Here is a 22,875-nt window from a genome sequence, read left to right on the forward strand (position 1 = left end):
CCCCTCGTGGCGGAGCACAGGCGCAGAGCTAGGCTCTGAGACACTGCGCTGTGCTGGGAGGCGGTCGCCAGGCAGCTGGCTCGCGCCGTATCTTAGAAGCTGCCGTCTTCCCGCTGACCTGCACTGACTCGCACTGCTGCCCAGCTCTCGGAGCGCCCCGCCACACAAGACGCCAGGTGCTACGGCCCCTGGGGCGGTCTAGAGCGCAGCAACACCTCACTCTTTTAGGGTGCATTTCTGCCACTCAGATGAAGATGACTGGGCTGCGTGTCCTACGCTTCGTCCTTTCATTATACAAAGGGTGTGTAAAGCATTCCGCCCAGCGGCCGCCCTCTGGGTGGCTGGGGTATCACATGGCTTCTCTTATGTGAGAGACCCAAAATATAAAAGCAAAGTAACACAAGAGACAGGAAGATGGAAGAGGGAAGAGGGCCAGGTGGTGGGAAGGAGATCAAGAGTGGACGTGTGTTGTGCTCACCAACCAACTTGCCACCGAGGAGCACAAACATCGCATACTATGACGTGCACTCAGAAAACATTTAAGAAACGTGAAAAGAATTCATGCAAAGGACCGACGCGGTCCCAGTTCAGGGCAGAGCTGCAAAGGCCAACGCCCACCGAGCTCCTTGGTGAGGGAGAACCCTAAGTAAGTCACAGGCGCTGGGCAAGAAGGACGTTCAAGAGCCCTGAGACACCCTGTGGGGTGACCAGCAACGGGGACCGCAGCACCCAGTGTGGACGCGGCAGCAGAGGCTGCAGGAAACTTACTTGGTGGCTCGCTCTGAGATCCGCACTTCCACCTTGTGGCCATCCACGGTGTGACCCTGGGAGGTAAGACAGCACGGCTTGTCCCTGTCTACAGACATCAGGGCTCCTCCCGGCCCCAAACTCTTTCTTCTGCACCCCTGGCCTCCAGGGCATGGCCTCCAGCTTGAGGCCGCAGAAGGGAGAGGCTGGAAGGCCTCGAGGGCAGAGCCCCAGCCTTCCAATGCCCGACCCAGATGAGCCCTGGATCTCGTGCCATTCAGGGCAGGGCTCCCCGCTGGGATATGAGCAATTTCAGGGGCAGGGGCCTCTCGGGTCTGGAGTCAGGGTTTGGTTCAGTTTGCAGGCCTTGTAAAAAATACCTGATCTTGCAGCAAGCAGCACCTAGGCTGGGCCCTAGCCTCAGCCCCTGCAGGCAAGCTGGTACTCTCTGGAAACTCCTCAACCCACCTGGAAAACACCAGTCCTTGGCGATGGTGCACATGTGTACACCGTGCACACTGCTTGATGCATGTGTGCAAATAAAATCTTCAAATATAGTAAAGAGAAAGACGGACTCCTGAGCTGGCAGAGCTGAAGCCCAGCTGAACGAGCGCTCAACACCTAATTACAAAGCGGGACTTCTGGAGCTCTTTAAAACAGAACCTAGGAAAGTACAGAGCTGTTCACAGCGCATGCAGCCCTGTTGGGGGGTCATGGGCCTCAGCTTGGGTGCCACGGCCCCTTTCTCCAGCGAGACCAGGTGGCCTCAGGGCTGCTGCAGAGTCCCAGCCTCAGTTTGTGCTCAGGCCTGGCTGGAGGGCCTGTCCCATCCTACTGTTCCCATCCCTCCACCTCAGTGAATGAGGGCTGAGAAAGCTCTCCCAGAGCCTGGTGCAAGTGAGGCCCAGGACAACATGGACTCAGACCTCACTACACCCAAACCAAGCCCTGAGAGCCCCATTTACCTGGAGCTGCCTGAGGGCCTTCTGTGCATGCTCTGGCTTCCTGTACTCCACAAATCCAAAGCCCATGGACAGCAGCACACCTGTGAAGCGGGAGCGGGCAAGGATGAGCCCAGGGCCATGCTCCAGGCTCACGTGGGCCTCGGGCCCAGGCGTGACTTTCCCTTTTTTTTGGCAACCTTTTACACCCCAAGATCTCCGTAGTGGCTCCCCATTTATGACCAGCCATCTAGAGAGCTCCTAGTGTCCACAGGACTCCGCCCGCTTTCTGCACCCCAGGCTTGCTGAGCAGATGACTGGCATGGTAATTAACTTATAATGGGATTCTCATGGGAGTGGGAGCTAATAGGGATGACTGTTGCTGTGACAGGTGGGAACCCTCTCTCTACCTGGGCCACCTGCCTCCACACACAATGCACTCGATCACACACACACACACACACACACACACACACACACACACACACACACACACGGAAACCAAAGGCTTCCTCTTTACAAGTATTCCTGCCTATTGGCCATACCTACTTTTGTTCCCCTCCTTTTCTATCACTTATCACTTTTGTTTTTTGGGATGGGGTCTCAACAGCCCAGCTGGCCTCACACTCACAGCAATCCCCCTGCCTCAGCTGGCACTACAGGTGCACGTTGCCATGCCCGGTTCACGCTCCTTCTGAATCTCAGAGGTGGCCTGGCTAAGGAGCGGACTCTTGATTACTGCCTGCTTTCCTCTCTGGCCAGATAATGTGCGCACGCGTGTGTGTAGTATGTATGGCTCAATATATAAAAATCGATCCTGATTCTATGTTGTCCCCTCAGACATGAAATTTCATGTGTCCTCTCCACCTCTGGCCCCCGTTTTGTACAGCTGTGTAAAGTTCTTCAGCGCTACTCTCCGCCCCTCCCACAGGCACAGCTTCCGGGGCTGCTTCCGAGATGCCAGGCCCCGCACCTGCTTTGCTCTTCTTCTTGGAAATGGAGCAGCTCCTCAGCGCACCCATCTTGGAAAACACCTGGGGAAGAAAGTTCCCAGTCATCATCCTCGTCTCCAGGGGAATCTGCCACCTCTGGTGTGGTGAAGACAGGGATCACCACGCCTCACTGTGGCCAGTCCCACCTCGAGCCCTTTGCATGGTTAACTCACTCTGAGGAGGTTCAGAGATGGCCCCTACCGGGGTTATATGGCCCAGAGGTGCTGGGCAGGGTCAGGAGTGCTGACCCCAGGCTTCAACACTGTAGGGGAGAAAACACTGTACCCCCAAATCTTCCATACAGAGATCCTGAGACACCTGCTTTAGGGACTGGACAGCCCCCTGGGGCTGCTGGGCAGGTCCTGTCTCAGCTGTTGAGGAAGCAGGCAGGGTGTGAGGCAGTTGCTGCTACAGACTAGGCTAGAACAAAGCTGTTGGAGGCATGGAGTCCACAAACCCAGGCCCAGCCTCTCACTGACCCCTGTGCTTAAGCCCAAAAGAATTTAAAAAATCCTTAATTTAAGTCACATTAAATGCTCTTTCCCCTTTCCTTTTTCTGTCTCTCTTCTTGAACCTCACCAGAGCCAAACCCATGTGGATCTGGTTCTGGCACCAAACACACAGGGCCTGGGAAGAGCAGGTATGCGAGGGGAAATGGGAACGGGGTCCACAAACACCGCATCCAAGGGTGGCCAGAGCTGGTTGTTGGACTTGCACGGTCTCAGCCCCCCATCACCTTTCAACAACCCTTCGAGACCATTCCATCCCCCAAGGTCTGGGAAGGACTTGCCCAGGGGACACTGTGGGGAAGCTGGAAGCCGGAAGCCAGCCACAGGCAGACGGCACTGATCATAGCTGTACACTCAGACAACAGCTGGGTGGGAGTCTGTGAGCGGGATCCCCCTGCAGTGCTAATGGGCTGTGTGTGACTTCAGGACAGCCACCGACCTATCATCCTGGCTGCACCCCCAGCTCCTGAGCCTTTTAATTCCCAGGATGCTCTTGGGCTGGTCTGGAGCGCATCTCCCAGAAGACACCAATCCTGATCCAAGGCTCCACACGGCATGCCCACACTCTTCCTCCTATCCCGAGGACCCACTCACTTCCTTCAGCGTCTCCTCTGTAGTGTCGAAGTTGAGGTTTTTAACAAACAGAGTACACCCTGGAAGACTCTCCTCCTCCTCCTCTTCTTCTTCCTCTTCTTCCTTCTTGGTGGAGGAGGCTACTAATTCTTCTTCCACTGGCTTTTCAGTTTCTAGCGTCTCGCTGTCAGCTACTGGCCCAACAAAAACAAATAAATCCATCCATTAAATGACATCTAACCTACCAAAGGCTTAAGGCACAGAGTCTTCTAGGTCAACCCGGCCTGCTCCATCAGCCCTGCAGGGAAGGAGGAGCCGGGCTCAGTCTTGGCAGAAGGCACAGGAGAGAAGGGAAGACGGGAGGGAGAAAGCGCACGCAGAGGAGCCACGCAACGGAATGCCCTGCTGTCTGCCCGCTTTACAGAGAACAGAATGCAAAACACAGACCCCAAATATGAGTCCCTCTCAGGATGAGGCCACACTAATTTGAACTTCAAAATAAATGTACTGTGAGCTACTTTCCTAAACCATGAACTTCAGCATAATGTTCTTGTTCCCCACAAAAGCAGCACCTTACTTAGGCAAGTGAAAACTTTACAAGTTCCAGAATGGGTGAAAAACACCAAACATTCTAATTATGCCTTAAGCCGCCTAAAGGATTTGAAAAAAATCCTTACTATGCATTGTATTTGGGAAGTACACACACAAGAATGTGGTTTTACCTACATGTGATATATTAAATTCACATAATTATATTACATAAAATATTGAAAAATGGAAAAAACATGACATATTCACTAGCAGATTAGGAAGGCTAGAAGATACTCATGAATGAATTAACATGCTGTCGTTAGAAAGGATGTTTCTGAAGGTTATTTAACAACATCAAACAAGAGTCCACAATATAAAAATTCAGGTTAAAAAAAAAAGCAGTGTGATTCAATTATGATCTACAGTGTTTCTGAGAACACACACACACATGCACGTGCGCGCACGCGCACACACACACACATAGTGCAAGACACCAACATGAAGACTCAGGCAATTTCTGCGGGAGGGAGTCCCAGAAGGCCTTCCCCCTACCTCTGTACCACTTCTGCTTGGTAGAGCATTTCAGGAGGTGCAGAGAGCACCAGTGGGGCCGTGCACTGGTAAGGGGGGTGTGTGCACGCGTGTGGCAGTGAGGGGCACATGCAGTCTGTGCGCATGCGTGTGCAGATGCAGGGTGGCGGGGCAGCACTGCACGGAGCTCTGGCGTCAGAAGCAGCCGCAGTGCTGAGAGTGCAGATCTCTCCCGTGAGGGACGACCACGGAAGCCTTTGAGGGCCGCAGCCAGGGCAACATCATGACCTTGAGAAACACTTCAAGGACATGTACTCCACTTGGTTCAGCCTCCCCAATTTCCCGTCGCAGGATCGGGCCTAAGGATGAGTCCTCCTCTGCTGGCCCCCAGAAATCAGCCTGTCTTCATGATCCTTCTGACTAGCTTTCACTGCACTCTCCCCTGGTCCCCCTTCCTTCTGGCCAAGTACCCACCTCGTTCCCCCAAGACTTACACCCCGCACACCCTGGGCAGAAGCTCATGAAGGTTACATGGCCACAAGTCCACAGAGACAAGCTGCTGCTCCACACTCGCCTTTCTTTGCCTTAATGTTTCCAACTTTTCCAGGACTTACAGGCGCTTCTCGGCATTCAAATGTCCTCCGTCCTCTATCCAGGCACCAAAGATGTCCCTGGCTCCCCTGCCCTTTCTGCACAAGCCCAAGGCTTTCAAGTCCTAATTGAGCTTCAACTGCTTTGTCATGAAACACCCTTTCAAGGCTAATGGAAACAGCTACAGTGATAATGTTGTCTCTTTAACATCAGTGGGACTTGCAGCTGTTGCCCCTCACGGTGAGCCCAGATTCCAGACTCAGGCCCCAGGACAAAAAGAAGAAGTGTGCACAGAGGCTCCTCCCCCAGCTGAGAGACTCCCACAGTTCACCCAGCCAGGGACTCCCTGGTGGGGCCATCTGCACTCAGAACCTGATGTTCAAAGCTGAGCAGAGGAAAAGCATTACTGACTGCAGGCAGCAAAGCTATGCAAACAGCTCTGACTTTAGGTCCTGAACAAGGGTTCTGATCAAGGCAGAAACCATGACCTTCTGCAAGGACACGTTCCCTGCCCGCAGGGCCTCCTTGGCATCTGACATCTCTGGGATGAATGGAGGGAGGGAGGGCGATCGGTCCGATCTCCTGCCACTTCAGATCTCAGCTCCACACCTCGGAGCTTGCTCCCCTGCAGCGCCACAGGGCCACACTGCCAGGAGGGACGCTCTGCAGCTGCTGCACTGCACCCCAGCTCCTGGGCAGCGTCTTGGGCAGGGAGAGGGTCCTGGGAGACCCCGAGAGGGTTTTATGAGAGACAGTGTCTGGGATGACAGTGACCAGGGTCATGGCCACTGCTCCTCTTGACACTGGCTGGTCACTGCCACATGATCAACTCAGTGTGGCCAGAAGTTTAGAATGAAAAGCTGATAGTCCAGCTCTTGGGGAGGGAATCCAATTTTTAAATCTTGGCACTTAACATGGTGGCATTAGGGCTTTTATACTAACAGCGGTCAAATCTGCCAGCTCCCTTCCCCTGGCAGAAACTAAGAGCCCCACCCTGTTGTCCTCAGGCCTGGAACCTGGTAGCCCTTAGTGTGGCCACAGCCGTCACCACCCTGCTCCACAGAGCTGGTCTGCAGGGTTCCAGGTGCCTGCCCAGGGAGGGGTGGTGCTCGGCTTTAGTGCCAGCTGAGTGAAGCGAAGGCTGGGGTCAGCACCCCAAGAATGGATGGGTCCCTGCCCAGAAGGAGAGGGGGCTTCAAGGACGGCAGAAGCTGAGGATCTGGGGCCTGTGGCTGGCTGGGCCCTAGGCTCCACTGGCTTCTCCAAAATAAGTGGGCCAAACCGTCACCCTGATACAGGCTAGAAGTAAGAGTTGCCTTGCTAAGAGCCCACTGAGGACCAGATCCAACTGACCCAGCGAACGAGGCACCACCACCACCAGGCTCAGAGCTCAGGTGCCAGAAATGTGCAACAAACACTTGGCACTCGGCCTGTGCCCAGCATGCGACACAGCTCCGAGAACCCAGTGCACCCAGAGAGGCCGAGCCGACTTCCTCCTTCATGCCTGGAGGTGCCTGGGCATCTCAGGGAGGAGCTCAGGCCTTGGGCACAACTGTGGCTGGGGTACACCTCACTCAACTCTCTGCTCTCCATCCAGGAACAAGGATGATGGCAACAGCGCCTCCTGCAGGATGCCCCCTGGGAACTGCAGCACACAGGCCTTAAGGCAGCACCCACCCAGCCTGTGTGAGTGCTGAGAAGGGATGACCCTTTCCTCATTATGCACATCACGCTTGCTGCCCAGCTGGCCTCCCTGAGGAAGGGAGAGAAAGGGAGGGGAGCCCTGGCTCTATGAGACGGAGGACTGGGCCGGCTGCCCCCTCTTTCAGTCAGACTCACACCTCTGCGCCCGATGGCCACCTTGTGCCTCTCAAGTGCCCCAGCCAGCTCTGTTGTGCCCCACGCTCAGGTCCAGGGAGATGGAGCACAGCCAGGCACCAGGTGATGAAGCCAAGTCTGTTTAAGAAGTGCTCCTGGCCCCAAGCGAGGAAACAAAGAGGAGAAAGAAAAGGTATTGTGAAACTCTAACAGATGTTTGCCAGCCAAATCACCAGGACCCAGAAGAGTGGGAAGAAGTAAGAAAAGAGGCAGGGCCAGGCCAGGGCGGGGGACCCATGTGGTGGACCCCACGCACAGGAGGCTGGAGGGGCAGAGAGAGGCCGGGAAGGCGCGCTGTCGGTGGCGAGCGCAGGCAAATCCAGTCACGCAGCGCCACACGGGGCCGCATTATAATCAGGCCACAGAACGCGCCGCGCCGCCCCTCGCGGCTCTCGGGCCAGGCTGGCAGCAGAGACTGTTATCAGTGGCGAGCAGCTTCGCAGAGCTCCCCCACGCGAGCCTTTATCTGCAGGTGAGGGTCTTGGTTGCGGGGAGATAAAGCCTGCTGGCCCCCTCCCTGGAGGCCAGCACACACAACAGGGCGGAGGTGGTGCTCAGGAGCAGCTCTGCCCCCTCCCACAGAGCCTGTGACAATCTCAGCGCTGACCTCCAGGCCTCATGCCAAGGGGATGGGATCAGGGGACACGCAGGGACATGCGGGAAGGGGAGGAGCAGGTAAGGAGGTGGCTCAGGGGACCAGGGACAGGGCGGGGCTGCACAGGGGCCGCCTCCGAGTGGGGTCAGCCTGAGAATCCACAGCGGAAGCAGAGACGGGGCTCAGCATAGCCCAGCACAAGCGCAGACCTGCCTGACTTCCTGGGCCAAACGTGGCAGGCAGCTGTGCCCGCCTTCAGCCAGCAGCCCTTCTGAACAGTGGGGCTCATCGGGGATGCTTGACACTGAAGCTCAGACATGGGGCCCTGGGACACGAAGCATGTTCATTCCAGACCGGGAGTCCCCGGCCTTACGCTGCCTCCCCTCATGTTACAGGGCCTATCTGCACCCAGGGCCACCTCTGAGACGACTTGTCACCAGCCCGCAGCTCCTGGGGAAGCAGTTCTGCAGCGGGCACGAAGCTCCAGACAGTTACAGACATGCGCTCTGCCAGCTGCTGCCCAATTCCCCACCCGAGGTAGGAGAGGGCATTTGTACCCCCATCCAAGAGGCCTCCAGGAGCCCTATTTTAGACACAGAAACCGAGCCTCAGAGAAGGGAGCTGCCTGGACAGTTACAGAGCCAGGGCACAGACAGGGTTGACGGCGCCTGAGCCCCCAGAATGAACAGTCCCTGCCAGGCAGGCGTGTTCCCAGGCCTGTGGTCAGCATGCAGGGAGGCACCAGGTGGGCAGGGGCCACTGTGTCACTGCAGGAAGTGAGAGGCGTGTGAAACACAACTAAGGGGTGTCTAGGGGTGGGTACAGATGGGAGCTGCTTCTCTTACAGTGACTGACGGTGTGGCGGTCATCTCACATGCTCTAAGCTGGCTATCTATGCCTAGACCTTTGGACCTCACATGTGCCTGGACCTTGAGACACACAGATGGGGGGACAGCTGCAAGTGGCCCCACAGTCTTAAGGGGCAGAGTCTCCACTCACTCTCACATGTGTATGAAGCACCTCGGGCTGTGTGGGTTGTAGGAGCTCCCCAACAGGGAAGACAGCAACTCCACTTTCAGGGTTCATAGCTAGATTGAAAACAAATGCCACGAACAACAGAACAGATACATATGGTGAACGGTACCACAGAGTACAACACAGCAAGTGGAGGGAGTCACAGGACACAACGAGCATGTGCGGCCACACCAGCCCCAGAAGGGCGGAAAGGTCCCCACTGCTTGTCTTCAAGCTTTACACCTGAAACAACTCACTGGGCTACGGAGGCTCCTGCAGGTTCGAGGTAGGAACCAAACCAAGAAGCAAGGTGGCGGGGTGGGGACGTAGTCGGGGGTGCGCCATGGCCCTTGGGTGTATGGCTGATGGGCAACCAAACAGTACCACACAGAGAATCTCCCAATGGCAGCAGAAGCGGGTTTGAAATGAATCTACCCAAACTGTGGACCAAGCCAACTCAGACGAGGGCTCAGGATGGGCCTCAGAGGTGTGCTCAGTCATCACTGACCCAATGCACGGGGGACTCTGGGTCACCCAAGAGCAAAGCAACCAAAGAGTTTTATCTCCTGGTGAGACAGGGCTTCCAGAGCAGCCACCCCAAAGGCCCTGTGCCAGCTGCGCTCGTCCTGAGACCCCACACTTGACCATTTGGCTTCTCCACTGTCTTGCTATAAGAACATTCTCTTCAAAAAAACAAAACAAAACAAAACAAAAAACCCAAAACAACACCATAACATTCTCTTCAACATTCCTGTTTTGTAGAAATACAAGAGAACAATGTAACTAGCAGATAGGAGACTTACTGTATTTTTCTTAAAAAGAAAATGCTTACTTTAGCAAACTAACCAGGAGAACCCTATTTGGAGGTGTGTTTGTTGGGGGCCTGTCACTAATTTCTAGGTAAAATGACTTCCACAGACCTCAGAACTCTCCTCGAGGTCTCTGACTCCAGAGCTGGTCATGGTCCCAGACTGGTTGGCTCTGTCTGGAGGCTATGCCACCCCGGGTGGCGTCTGGACTGCCGGGGAGGGTTTTGGGTTCCCAAAGCAACCAGGGCAGTGCTGACCCAGGCCAGGTGAGGAGTACTCAGTGTTTGCACTGGAGTCCCAACAAGGAGGAACACTTGTGCCTCAAATGCCAGTGACAATGTCTCACCCAGCTGGCTGGTACTGGCTGGGGTTTAGGACAGCCTGCAAGGCCCCCACCGCCTTTTCCTTTCCTGCCCTTGCAGCCACTGGACAGCAGGGGGCGCTGTGCACCAAGGGCACGGGAATACCTCTTCTACCAGCCCCTCAACCTTCTATTAGAAGTGGTTTTCCTTTGCTGTGCTTATTAGCAGGTTCTAGGTTTTCCTCCTCGCAACCTTTAATGAACAAACTAAAAGCTGGCTACTGCATCAGCACCCATAATTCCGATGTTCTACTGCACTATGACACTCAGCTCCACTGACCACCCTGCCCCCCACTCTTCCAGCCCTCTGCACCCTGAGCTCAGACTCTGCTCTCACCAGCTTCCGGTCCCTCCTCATCCTTTCCCACAGGCTCTGCTGCTGCATGCTGGGGCACTTCCATCTGTGGTGCTGTGCTGGAGAAGACTCCCATGGGGGCCCACTCCAGATACAGAGGCACGTGGTGGAACTGCGGAGAGAGAGAGGGGTGCCCATACTGTGGCCCTCATCACTGTGCCCGGCTGGGGGGCACTTAGCCCATTCACAGATGGAGAGCCCAAGATCAGACATGACTAGCATTTGCTGGGATGGAGCCCAGGGGAGGACACAGCCTAGCCCCGCAGGCCGCCATGGCCTGAGAACACTCGGGGTCTGTGCTGCATGCTGTATCTCGGAGAGGCTGATGGGCACACACGCATGGTTCCTTTAGGTAAAGGCTAAGCGAGACCCTCACAGCCGCAGCCTCGGGAGGCAACTGGGAAGCGGCAGGACAGGGGTGGGGGAACCCAGCCCAGGCTCCTTCAACTCCCACCCCCTCTATGTGTGGGGCCCATGGGTCTGTGACAGCTAACAAAACACCAGCACGGGAGTGGACAGGCTGGTGCTCTCACCACTGGTCGCACCACACTATAGCTAGGTGGCTGGCGCTAACTGGGCCTTGGGCTCCCCACATGCAAAACGGGACAGCAAGGCTGATGAGAGGGGCTGGTGGAACAGATGCTGTCAAAAATGAGGAGCCCTGTCCACTCTGTACCCTCCAGTGCTGCTCACACTGTAGGAGTCTTTCTTTGGGTGACCGCCTTTCTTCCCAAAGCAGCAAAGGGTCAAAGGGAGGGGCATCCGCAATCCGGTAACTGTGCTGTGAACCAGGCACTGACCAGCGCCTGCGGGCTTCGTGAGCACTGAGCCCCAAGCTGGGGCAGCAGAGGATGGGAATTAGTCTCCTCCTGTAACACAGGGACACGAAGACCTGCCTGATGGGTCATGGGGAATGAGGGTGGTGCAGCATCAAACTGCCTGACAGAAACTCTAGAAGGTGGGTGGTGGCTCCCCAAAGATTCAGCCACCTCTTGATCCCCAGAACCCGTGAGACCTTATTTGCAAAAGTCATTAAGGGAAATATCCCTAGATGAGATCAAGCATGGGCTGCACACCCTAAGCATCCCTGAAAGACAAATCCAGAGGGACTCTCGAGACCCCAAAGAGAAGGGGGTCATGGGACGGGGATGCAACAGGCCAAGGGCGCTGGGAGCTACCAGGAGCAGGAATAGGCTGGGAACAGTTTGTCCTCAGAGCCTCCCCGGGGAGCCTGGCCCTGTTGCTGCCTCAGCTTTGGACTTCCAGGTGCCAGCGTGCTAGGAAATACGTATCTGTTGCTGTAAGCCATTGAGTAGATGGTGGTTTATCATGTCGGTCCTCAGAAATTAATCTAATGTGACTATTTTTCTTTCTTTGGTAATGGGAATTGAACTCCTGACCTCACACTTGTCAGGCAGGCGCTATGCTGCTGAGCTGTATCTCCAGCCCTACTTTTCTTTCTTCCTACCCAAGAATAAGGAAACAGGCCCAGGTCCAACACTGCCTTTTGCCTCCTGGTGGGTCCAGGCAGCAAGAGTGACGTCAAGGTGGCACAGGAATGGGAAGCCCAGGACGGCCTGAGTCGGGTGGGAACCACGCATACTTCCTGCAGGTGCTCGGGCTGCTGGGCTCTGGCTGAGCTTCCCTGGCCCAGAAGCTCGCTGTGCCCTGTACCTGGAGCAGCCCTTGGCCCTTCCCCACCCTGTGCCGAGGCTCGGCAGCCCTACCTTGGAATAGGCCAGGTGTGTGAAGGCCTTGCGGGCCTCCAGGGGCTCCAGGAACTCCACGATGGCCGTGATGCCACCCTCAGGCAGCAGCACCCGGCCCAGGCTGCCAAAGCGGCCGAAAGTCTCCTGCAGCTCGGCTGCCAGGGTGCCTGCCGGGAGGTTCTTGGCCAGAATCACTGTCTTGCTTCGCTCTGCTGCGGCCTGCAGAGTGGTGGTGGGGCAAGAGGTGGGTGCTCGGCCTGACACCAAGGATCCACGGTGCTCCTGGACAAGGCCTCTGACTGGGGCCCAGTGGCCAGGTCCCTGGGAAGCAGGGCCAGAGGCCCCAGATCCTGACAGCACCTGACCACGCCCTATTCGACCTCCCAGAACACCTGCCAGGTCTGCTCAGGACAGAGCCCCACGCCTCAGTGTACAGGGCACCTTCCCACTGCCTGCTGCTGAGGCTAGGGGGAGCAGGAAGTACCAGGAGCTCACACCCCGGGGCAGTACATAAGTGGGGGTACTCCTATCCTTTGCGTGGGACACTTGGTTTTCCTGAAATGAGGCTCTAGTGGCAGCCTGCTCTAGGGGCAGCAAGCACCTACCTGGCTGAAGGAGTCTAAGCAGACCCCATTGTCGAGCAGGAAGCGCCGCACCTCCTGGACCAGCTGTGTTTCCCCCAGGGCCACACGCACGGCTACACTGCCCTTGGTCTCCTGGGGGAGAGAAAAGATGCCTGTGGGCTCTGTCGGGCAGCTGTGCGCCTGACTCCTGACCACTGGCAGAGAAGTAGGCTTGGGAAAAAGGGGTTCAGCTGGTGCTGTTGTGGTCTGGGCTCCCCAAGTCACACACAGCACATGTGGGTCGTCACAGCCCTCTTTAGGTTCCCCTTCCTGCCTTGCCCCTACCCGTCTCCTATCTGGCCAGATGGATCTCTGCTGCTCCTCCCTGCCTGGCTTACTGTCCCCTCCTGCTTGGGACACTGGTTTTGGGGAATCCTACCTCCAGCCATCCCACCGTTTCTGCCTGTGTGTGCTGCCCGCCCACCCTTGCTGTCACACCCCAAGCTGCCTCCGGTAAAATGTCCTTCATTCTGGTCATGGCTGGGGTCTTCCTCCATTAGAAAGCACTGGAGGGGACCCGCTGTGCTCCCAGCACTGCTGAGCTCCTGCAGCTCAGAGGGGACATATGGGACCTACCACGACTTAGGTCCCTCTCCACACTCGGGCCAAACTACATGGCCCTGAACAGTGGCCATGAGCCACGGCCCGCTGGAAGCTGGACATGCTCAAATCAGTACTGTCCCCAGTGTAAAAGACACTGCATTTAGTCATTAAAAAAACCAAAAAATACCCGTAATTTTTTTAACAGTCCCCTTATTAAAATACTACTTTGGATACACTAAATAAATACATTGTTAGAATTATTTATAACGTGTTTCTTTTTGCAGTGTGGCAGCTGGCCACTCAGTCACAGAGGTGGTGGGCGTTGCCCTTCACAGCACTGAGCGTGGGTGCCTGCAGCAAGGGTGAGAAGGCGGAGGCTAAACCTACGGGGCACCCATGTCACCTCTGTTGTCACTCAGCTGGTGTCAAATGTGCATACACAGCATGCAGAGCACACGCACACGGGCTCCACTCACGTGGTCGAACACTTGGCTCTTGGTGGCGCTGTACTTCTGCGCGATGGCGTCGGCCACAGCGTTTGGCCCCATGAACAGCGTGTTCCAGTTGTGGGAGCTGAGGGGCGGAGGCACAGAGGGGTCACGGTGTGGCCCAACGGGGGGCTTTCAGACGCAGAAGCTACAGCCCCGGCCTGCGTTCCTGAGCCCTCCCTCCCACACACAGGTCACAGGCTAAGAACAGTCTGTCCTTCGGGACAAGCGGTGGCACTGGCCAGCTCTAACGTGGCAAGCACCCCCTCTAGGCCGGGCTCATGTCACACAACACTGCACAACTAAGGCACTGTATTGCCTGCCCCACTATGCAAATAAGAATCTGACGTGGAGGAGGCTCCGGATTATACCCAGGGCCCAGTAAAAGGAACCGGGCAGCCTGGCCAGGCAGGAGTGAGGGCAAAGGGGCTAAGGAGCCGCTGCTGGCTGCCAGGGACCTGGAGCTGTTGGCTTTGTCCTTGGAGTCCTTTTTCTTCTTGTAAGACGAGCTGGGGGCACTGGCCTCCTCGCTGGCCTCCCTCCTGATGGTGGACGGCAGCACATGCAGCATCCGGCCCTGGAGGGGTGGAGGAGGGGTGAACAAGAGACTTCGGGACGCCCCACTCGGTCCCTGGTCCACCCGAGCGGGCACAGATGAAGGAGACTGCCACTGTGTGAGCCGGAGCTGCAGCAGGCCCTGCCCGGCCACAAGTGAGTAGGAACACGGGCCCAGTGAGCATGAAAGAGGCACACAGGGAGCGGGGCGAGCTGGGCCCTGCCCCGGGGACAGCGGGCAGAGGACAGCATCCGCGCCGGTCATTCTCGCTGCCCACAGTGGACACTTGTTTTCCTTTTCCTTTATGGTGCAGCACTGAACCTCAGGGCCTTCACGCTGAGCTACATCCCCAACCATCCGCCCCTCCTTTTAAAAAGTCTCACACAAGGCTTCACTAACTTGCCCACGCTGGGCTCAGGCTGGGCGATGCTCCTGGCCAGGCCTCCCAGAGTGCTGAGACGACAAGGTGTGGACCACCAGCCCGCCAGACGCCCTCCCTGCCCACTGCTCTGCCAAGGAGGCATTTCTGGCAGCAATGGGCACGTTTACTCACTCAACAAGTATGCTGGGCCCGCCCTCTGCTGGTGCCACTCTAGGTGCTACAGATCAGCGAGGGGGCAGACCGTGCCCTGTGATCGCAGAGGGCCTCACCTTGTAGCCGCTCCCGTGAGGTCACAGCCTGCCAGGCCACTGTCAAGTCTTAGGCCCAAAACACAGCTGCAAACAAGCATGTGCACACCCTGCAAGGCCCTCTCTGACCGCCCGAGACCCCTCACCTGGAACACCTGCCCGTCCACCTCTGCGTAGGCCTTCACAGCGTGCTCGGGGAACAGGAAGGTGACGAAGGCGAAGCCCTTGGGCTTCTTGGTCAGGCTGTCGATGGGGTAGTGCAGCTCAGACAGGGGACCTGAGGACAGGATAGGCGTCCGTTCCCGTGAGTCAGGGCTACTTGCCCCCACACCTGGGGTCCCCTTGCCCACAACTTGGGGCCTCTTGCCCCTCCTATGCACTTGTGCAGCCTCTCTGGGCCCCCCGGCACCCACGCTGGCCTCCGTGTAAATCAGGGGACCTCACAGGTGCCAGGTCCTTGTCCCTTGGACGCCCCACAGCCTGCGTGACCAAGCTGAGCTATAGGCACCACGTTCTTGGCCTGAGTGTAACAGGGTGACCACAAAACCAGCCCCACTGCTAGCAACTGGTTGCGGTGGCACAGCAGTTTCTCAGGCTGAGGAGCCCAGAGAAGCAAGGACGTGGGCAGCCGGCAAGATGTCCCGACCTCACAGCAGGGCCTCTTGAGAGTGGGAGTGCAGCAGAGCACAAATTCAGAGGGCAGAGACCACCACCAAGCCCACAGCAGCTCAGGGACAGGAGCCACTTGCGGCAGATGGGACAAAGGAGACGCAGGCTATAGTCCTCTGCTGAGGTCAGGAGCTGGTGACAGGCAGAGGGGCCTTTGGCCCAGGACTGCCAGAGCCCTCCTCACAGCCCTGGGAACCTGCTGCTGGGCTGCGGTGGCCAGGAGGCGATGCCTACCATAGGCTGAGAAGAGCTTCTCCAGGTCCTCCTCGGTGCTGGTGTAGGGCAGGTTGCGCACAAAGAGCCTCCCGGAGTCGGCCAGGTCCTCCTCCTCCTCATTCTCGGCCAGCGTCCGGCCCTGCCAAGCTTTGCTGCTACTCTTCACAGGTGCCTTGGCTGCAGGGACTTGCTTGTCCCTGAACACCTCGATGTAACGCCCACCTACAAGAGGGCAGGGGTCAGGGCCTGGGGCAGAGGAAGCCCTGGAACTGCAGACACTCAGGCTGGGGAGGCCAGGCTCGTCCCCGCTATCTTCCAGAAGCCACAGCCAAGGCAGGTGGGGATGGCGTCTGTGCTTCAGGGACTTCCCTCATCTGCAGTAGAGTTCGGACCAGGGAGCCACCTGGGCCGCTAGTGACCCATCTCTGGTGCTGCTGTGCCGTGGGATGGCTCTCAGTGACAGCCTGACCCAGCCAACTACCATACCTGCACCTGTGCTCGGCCAGCTCACCCACCACTCTGCCCCATGAAGGGATCACCTCCCACCTTGGCATCTTATCTCCTGAGAAAATCTGCAGCCACAGGCCACTCCCAGACCAAGATGGATGAGAGCTGGCATCCTCCGGCTCTAGGACTGTCCACTGGCATTCTGGCTACTGGACGTCCTGCCCCATAAGTCCGAGCTTGCGCCATCAGTTACAGGCGCATCCCACATCCCCTCAGCCAGGCCATAGCAGACTCGATCCAGTGGAATGCGAGCCATTCCCCCACCCGCCCACCCCTGCAGGAGCCTCATCTGCTGGTGTCACGGCCCCATTTGCTCCCCACTGCCCATCTCTCCCTGCCACAGCCGCTGGGGGGCAGGGACTGTGGTCCCCGTGACTACAGGGGCCAGCAGAGGATGCTCAGAACGCCACACATGCGAAGCGCACACGTACAATCGGGCCGCTCCGACTCGGCACTCCTTACCCATGTACTCGCGGTTGCATTTCAGAGCTTTTTTCACTTCTTCTTCACTGCCGAAATCCACAAAGATGTACCCTGCACGCGGACGACAGCACAGGTGAGCGCACACACCCTGGAGTCACGAGCACGCACGCTGCGCTGGGTGTGGTGGGAGCCTGTGTCTCTGCTACATGTCCAAACACCGACGGACACTGCTCACCGAGGGCGCACCCAGACCCTGCGGCCTGGTCTGCGGCTGAAGGTGCCGGGTGCCTGGGGTCAGAAACGAAGGCCTCACGGCCTCCTCCCGTGCCACCCTCTGCTCAGCAGCCAGGGGCCACCTTGGAGACCACGTTCCCCAGAGCGTCTGAGACCTGACTTGCACAGAAGCAGGCAGCGGCATCTGCACAGAGGGCACCACGTCTCCCCTTGCTGGGTGCTCGGCTAAGTGTTGCCTTGCGCAAGGACGTGGCGGCGCCCAGCCTGGTCCTCTGGGCTCTGCCCCAGCACAGGGCAGCTTAGCGCCCCTTCGTGATTGCTTCTCCTGGCCTGCCCCTCATGCAGCACCTCATCTACCCTGTAAATGCCCCCACCCACTTTGTTCTCCAACCCCTCCCTCCTCTTCCTCCTGCACAGCCACCAGGGCCCAGTTCACACCAGGCGCACCTGGGCCTCCACAGCCTGCTCCAGGCCCCTCCGCTAGCCAGGATACCATCAGGACCTTTCCTGCCTCCCTGCCCACAGTCCCTGGGGGGCCCGAGGGCCTGGCCTGTCACCTCCTGGCTCCTGTGCAGGGACACCCAGCAGCAGCCCCAAGAGGGTTCTCTCAGCCCTGATGATGCCCACATGCTCCTTTCCACTCCTGTCTGGTCTCTCTAGTGCCACAAGCTGGGGACACCACCAGCACCAGCACCCCTGCCATGCACAATGGTTCTCACAGGACTGCTCAGGGGTCAGCCCTGATCTTCCACAGAGGGATGCGTCTTAACCCACCTGCATAGACATGGACCCTGAGGCTGTGGCCTCAAAGCTGGGCTCTTTCTCCTGCCTGCTACTACATACAAGTACAAAAATCAAAGGAAGGCCAGTCCTGAATCAGCTTAGTGAGAGGGCTAAGAGGGGACGTAGGCTGGGAGGGGGAGGCGGCGACCGGACCACCGCTGATGCACAGCACAGGCATGCGTTCCTCAAGGGCTGGCCAGGGAATCCTCCACCTCTGCCTGGCAGCCTCTTCCTGCCAAGGTCACCCCACAGTGCTGTACTCCATGGCTATGCAGCCTCAGCCCAGACGGGGTCGTCTGCCACTGCGTCTCTTGGCCGGCCACTGCATCTCCTCCCCTGGTCCTCACCTCAGGGTAGCCAGATTCAGGGCTCTGAGGTCAGGGGCGAGGGACACTTGCCTGGGGTGGAACTGGGGAGACATGGCCAGGGCTGCACCATGCACTCAGAAAGGTAGGGTCCTACCCACCAGCCAAGTGCCCGTGGACACGGCCCAGCAATCACAGTCCTGCTGGTGTCTGAGGAACAGGAAAGCCCATGGATAAGCACAAGCTGGGGCAGGGACACACAGAGGAAATGTTGTCATTACAGGCCAGGCAGCAGGGGCAGGGGACAAGACACGGAGCCTGTCCCAAACGGTTTAATCACATCCACAGAGCTGAGAACCACAAACAGGAAAACAAATATGCTGTCCTGAAAGTTCTTCCTTTGGACAAGTGGCCCCAATACCTGATCTGCACATTCATCCCCCAGCCACGGAGTGCCCAGTCCCCAGGCCACTGTTAGGACCAGGCTGCACAGCAGGGGGGTGGCAGCAGAGGACTGAAGCTCTGTGGCCGGTGTCACCACCTGCGCTCTGCCTCCCGCCAGGTCAGTGTGGATCAGATGCCCACAGGTGCAAGTTGCAACACCAACAGTGCGCGTGAGAGGTCTCCACCTCTCGGGCCGTCCTGCACCCCACCCTCGCCAGCGGGAAAGCTGTCTACCAAGAAACTGGTCCCGGGCACTGAGCAGGCTGGGGACGCCTGCTCCCACCTCCTGACATCCAGGGACCTTACCTGTCTTGTTCCCATGAGCGTTCCTCACTATTCGAATGGCCGCTGGCTTCAAGGGGGCCAGGAATTCTAGAACATTTTTCTATAAGAAAAAGAAAAATTTTCCCATCATCAGTTTAAGGTTACAAGCACAATCTAATAAAGGGATGTGGGGCAAAAGCTCCAAGTCAGAGAAGACTAAAGCACCACAGTCCCTGCACGCTTGCCTAAACAGGTGCTTCAGACCGCGGAGCTATCTCGCCGGCCCAAGTTTTTCTTCTTTCCTTTAAAATTACATGCACCTTTTCTCTCCCAGAAATAAAATCACCCTGGGAAAATTCTGAAAGAAATGAATAATATAAATACAAAGAAGAATGTCACCATCAGCATTTTAAGGCATCATCTTCCACCCGATTAAGTTTTAGAATTTTACTTGGGGTTAAACCTGGCCTTTTCCACTTGTCACGGAGCCACGAATATCGGTGCATACTACCACCTTTCTGGTGCTACACCTGCTGTGATTTCTGTATGCGGGTCCCGATTTCCTACCTACTCCCCATTTTGGACAGGAGTATCACTTGAAACACATTTTTTAAAAGCAAAACGCACAGGCTGTGATATTCTGACAAACACTGAGAAGCGCAAGTGAGGAAACGAGTAAAACCCAGATTCAATGACCAGAATTACACTCTCCTGACTGACTTGGTGGCAAGTAAGTGAAGCAAACCCATTTTCATCTGTGAACGTAGTGGTTACGCCAGCTCAAGGCCCAGACTGCCGCACACAATTAAAGATCAAAGCACCATTAATAAATGCAAGAAGGCCACCAGACTCCGCCTTTGCTCGGACACTGCACATGGTGTCACACCAAATTCTCTCAAACAGGCTTCCTCGTTTCAGGTGCCCCCTAGGAACAGTGCCTCGTCTCAATGGCAGCTGTGCTGAACTGCCTTAGTGTCATAGCTCAGTTACCCCAGGGATTTTCAGGGGTGGCACTGACGTCTGGGGGCTGGCAGTTCCTTGCGGTGGGGCCAAGGCAGGTACTGCAGGTCTCTGGCAGCATCCTGGTCTCTGCTCCACAGATGTCCCACCGCCAACAGCTGTGACAACAGCAATGTCCCACACATGCCCACATTGAGAAGCACAGCCAGAACCACTTGAACTCCACCAGCCCAGGGATGGAGTTCAAAGGCTGTTTCCAGCTTTTTGCTTCTATGAATGAAATGACCATAAATGAACACATCAAGTTAGAAATAACACGGCACTGTATAACGAGCTGCTGCAAGCATCTGTGCACTCAGACCTTGCGGAGCTGGCTGATCCACCTGTGGGGCAGGTTCCTGGCAAGGGAATGGGTCCCCTGCAGGCATGCCTGGTTCCGACAGCTCCAAGTCACCCTCTAATGGCCAATCCAACAGCACGCGGAAGGGTTTAGCACCAAGGGTTGAAAACGCCTGCCAATTTGCCAGGTGGAAAACAGGATCTCCTAGATTTTTTTATTGCTTTTTTTGAAAAAATAATTAGGAACAAATTCAAACATCTGTATTCACCATGTGAACTTTTTTGTTTTGCAAAACCTCCTTCCCTTTGTCCATTTTTCTACTGGCTCGTGTGTCCTTTATGTCTATCTGTAAGTTAAAGAAGCAAGCTTTGTCACTGTGGAGCTATGAATATCTGTAGTTTGCCACCAACTCTATGACATCTGTTGCCTAACAAGTTTTAATTGGCATGAAGTTAATTTGTCCATCTTTTCCTTTTGGCTACCAAGTTCTGAAAGTCACTTAAAAAGATATTTTTAAAGCTTGAATCCTTAACACATCTTAAATTTATGTTGCCACCGCAAATAACAAGGGGTCCAGCATTCTGTTTTTTCCTCGAGAAGCGCTGTGAGGGCCAGAGGTGGCGCTCCAAGGGAGAACACGGCTCCAGCACGCAGGACACCAGACTCCATTCCCAGCACAAAAAGCAAAACAAAACAAAAAACTTAAAAATAAAAATATTTAAAAGGCAATGACGGCTCCAGCCAGATAGCTCAGCGGACTAAAGCACCTGCTTAGGCAGGCTCAGGGGCTGGGTTCGATTCCCAGCATGCCGTGCTGTGCCAGCCCCATCCCTGGGGCATGCTGAGACAGTGACTGAGACTGGGGAGCTTATAATCCCAGCACTTGGGAGGCTGAAAACAGGAGGATCACTATGAGTCCAATCTGTATAGTGAGACCCTGTACTAAATACACCATAAATAAATACATTAATTAATTTTAATAAAAGGTAATGTTTGGGGCTGGGGAGATAGCTCTGCGGTCTAAGCACCTGCCTACTAAGTGCAAGGACTGGAGTTCAATCTCCTGCACTACATGCTGCACAGGCCCCGCCACTGAAACCGAGTATGGTGGCACACGCCTGTAATCCCAGTGCTACGGAGGCAGAGACAGGACAATCACCACGAGTCCAAGCTGTGTAGTGATACCCTGTACCAAATAAGTAAATAAAAGATTTTTTAATAAAAAGGTAATGATTATTCTGTTGCTATTTCTTGGATAATCTGGCTTGTCCAATAATCTTTCATCCCTCTCACCTAAACCAAACTGTTTCAGTAGTATGGCTTTAAACTAACTTTTCAGCAACCAGTAAGCACATTCCAGGCTGCCCCTGGACACCATGCCCGACTGAGAAGCAGCCACGGGTGGGATAACGTCAGTGTTTGGTCTTTCAGTGAAATTCAATGTTTTCTTTGCACAGGAGCTATCAAGATTGTATCAGAATGTCCATGAAGCCCCCTCTGCAAGCAGCATTTGCTGAGTGTCAAGTTTATCTGTTTGTTTGATATAGAAAAAAAATATTTTTCCCATTTTTTCCCGTTATTGTTTATGGGGAGGAAATACATAAACTTCTGTGCATTAAATTTACAAGTATGCACCAAACACTTTTTCTTAAATCAAGAAAATACGCAGCTTCCTGCATGGGTTCTGACTAGAGGAGGCATTCTCATGAAACCCAGAGGTCTGCTTTCTGCTTCTGAGAAGTGCTATATTTGTAAATATACAGACTTTTTAGTATTCAAAATATTTACAAATAATACAGATGAGATCAAAACAGATGAATATTTTGAGAAAAAAGGCTCAGTGTTTTCCCAACAAGGACAAAGACCCCATGTACAATGGTGAAAGGATGGCAGATCTCACCAGTGACTTAAAATATAAATTGAAACGGGATGCCATTTTTGCCTGGCATATCAGTAGACACGAAAGCGGTACTATCACACCAAGTTCAGGGAAATGTGTCTTCTTTGGTGGAAAAGGACAGGTTAGGTCAAGTGACAAGAGACAAGTGGCGTTCTGTGTCAGTGAGTTAAAAATGCACATGCTGGTGCTGGTAGGCACCATTCATGTGGGACAAGGGTGCCAAACTCTACCCCACCGCCCACCTGTCACCCAGGCCTGGCTCAGTAAGGCCTGCAAGCATGCTCGTCAAAGCATACTTCCAAAAAAGAAAAACAATGACTGATTATTCAGCCAACAAAGTCTAAAACACTATCTGGCCTTTAGAAAAATGGCCCAGAGCTGTGGCTGCAAAGGACCACATTTGTCCTTCTAACGGCAAAACCACGCCCACCTCTCAATTGGTCCTGGGTAGATCCATAAGCACCAGGCCAGGAAGGGCGCGCTGCGTGAGAAATGATGGCGGCGCAGGGCGCTCAGGGATCAAAATCATTCACCATGTGTCAGCACGCAGCTCGCGCAGCCTCCTCTGAAGGAATGGGGGGAGGGGATGCCACATGATGTGCTTACATGTACCAGCTCCCCGTGACAGACGTGATTGTCACATACCGCAAATGCACTGACACAACTTACATGCAAAAAGTCAAATAAATATACAGATCAGTATTTGTGCATGAACAAAAATGTGCTTAACAAGACAGGCTTCTGGGCTGGGGAGATAGCTCAGCAGCCTAAGTGTTTGCCTGGCAAGCACAAGGACCCGGGTTTGATCCCTGGCACATGTTGCGCCAGCCACCGATACCAGGTGTGGTGGTGCA

General features: G+C 55.5%; 1 protein-coding gene across 2 annotated transcripts in view; it reads right to left on the reverse strand.

Moving 5' to 3' along the window:
* Positions 1 to 22,875, reverse strand: part of Rbm19 (RNA binding motif protein 19) — a 94,995-nt gene that overhangs the window by 64,668 nt on the left and 7,452 nt on the right. The window contains exons 8-20 of one of the 2 annotated variants that reach the window (XM_023720635.1): positions 18,864 to 18,942; positions 16,831 to 16,902; positions 15,880 to 16,083; positions 15,123 to 15,253; positions 14,249 to 14,367; positions 13,779 to 13,875; positions 12,742 to 12,852; positions 12,155 to 12,355; positions 10,410 to 10,539; positions 3,784 to 3,953; positions 2,662 to 2,722; positions 1,713 to 1,792; positions 769 to 824 (exon numbers count right to left, since the gene is read on the reverse strand). In XM_023720635.1, the coding sequence (XP_023576403.1) occupies positions 769 to 824; positions 1,713 to 1,792; positions 2,662 to 2,722; positions 3,784 to 3,953; positions 10,410 to 10,539; positions 12,155 to 12,355; positions 12,742 to 12,852; positions 13,779 to 13,875; positions 14,249 to 14,367; positions 15,123 to 15,253; positions 15,880 to 16,083; positions 16,831 to 16,902; positions 18,864 to 18,942 (1,511 nt within the window). Of the gene's footprint in view, positions 1 to 768; positions 825 to 1,712; positions 1,793 to 2,661; positions 2,723 to 3,783; positions 3,957 to 10,409; positions 10,540 to 12,154; positions 12,356 to 12,741; positions 12,853 to 13,778; positions 13,876 to 14,248; positions 14,368 to 15,122; positions 15,254 to 15,879; positions 16,084 to 16,830; positions 16,903 to 18,863; positions 18,943 to 22,875 lie in introns of both variants that reach the window. The other variant, XM_023720634.1, reaches the window with a different exon arrangement.

Source organism: Octodon degus, unplaced genomic scaffold (genome assembly GCF_000260255.1).
Source record: "Octodon degus isolate 3935 unplaced genomic scaffold, OctDeg1.0 scaffold00076, whole genome shotgun sequence".
Classification (NCBI taxonomy): Eukaryota; Metazoa; Chordata; class Mammalia; order Rodentia; family Octodontidae; genus Octodon; species Octodon degus.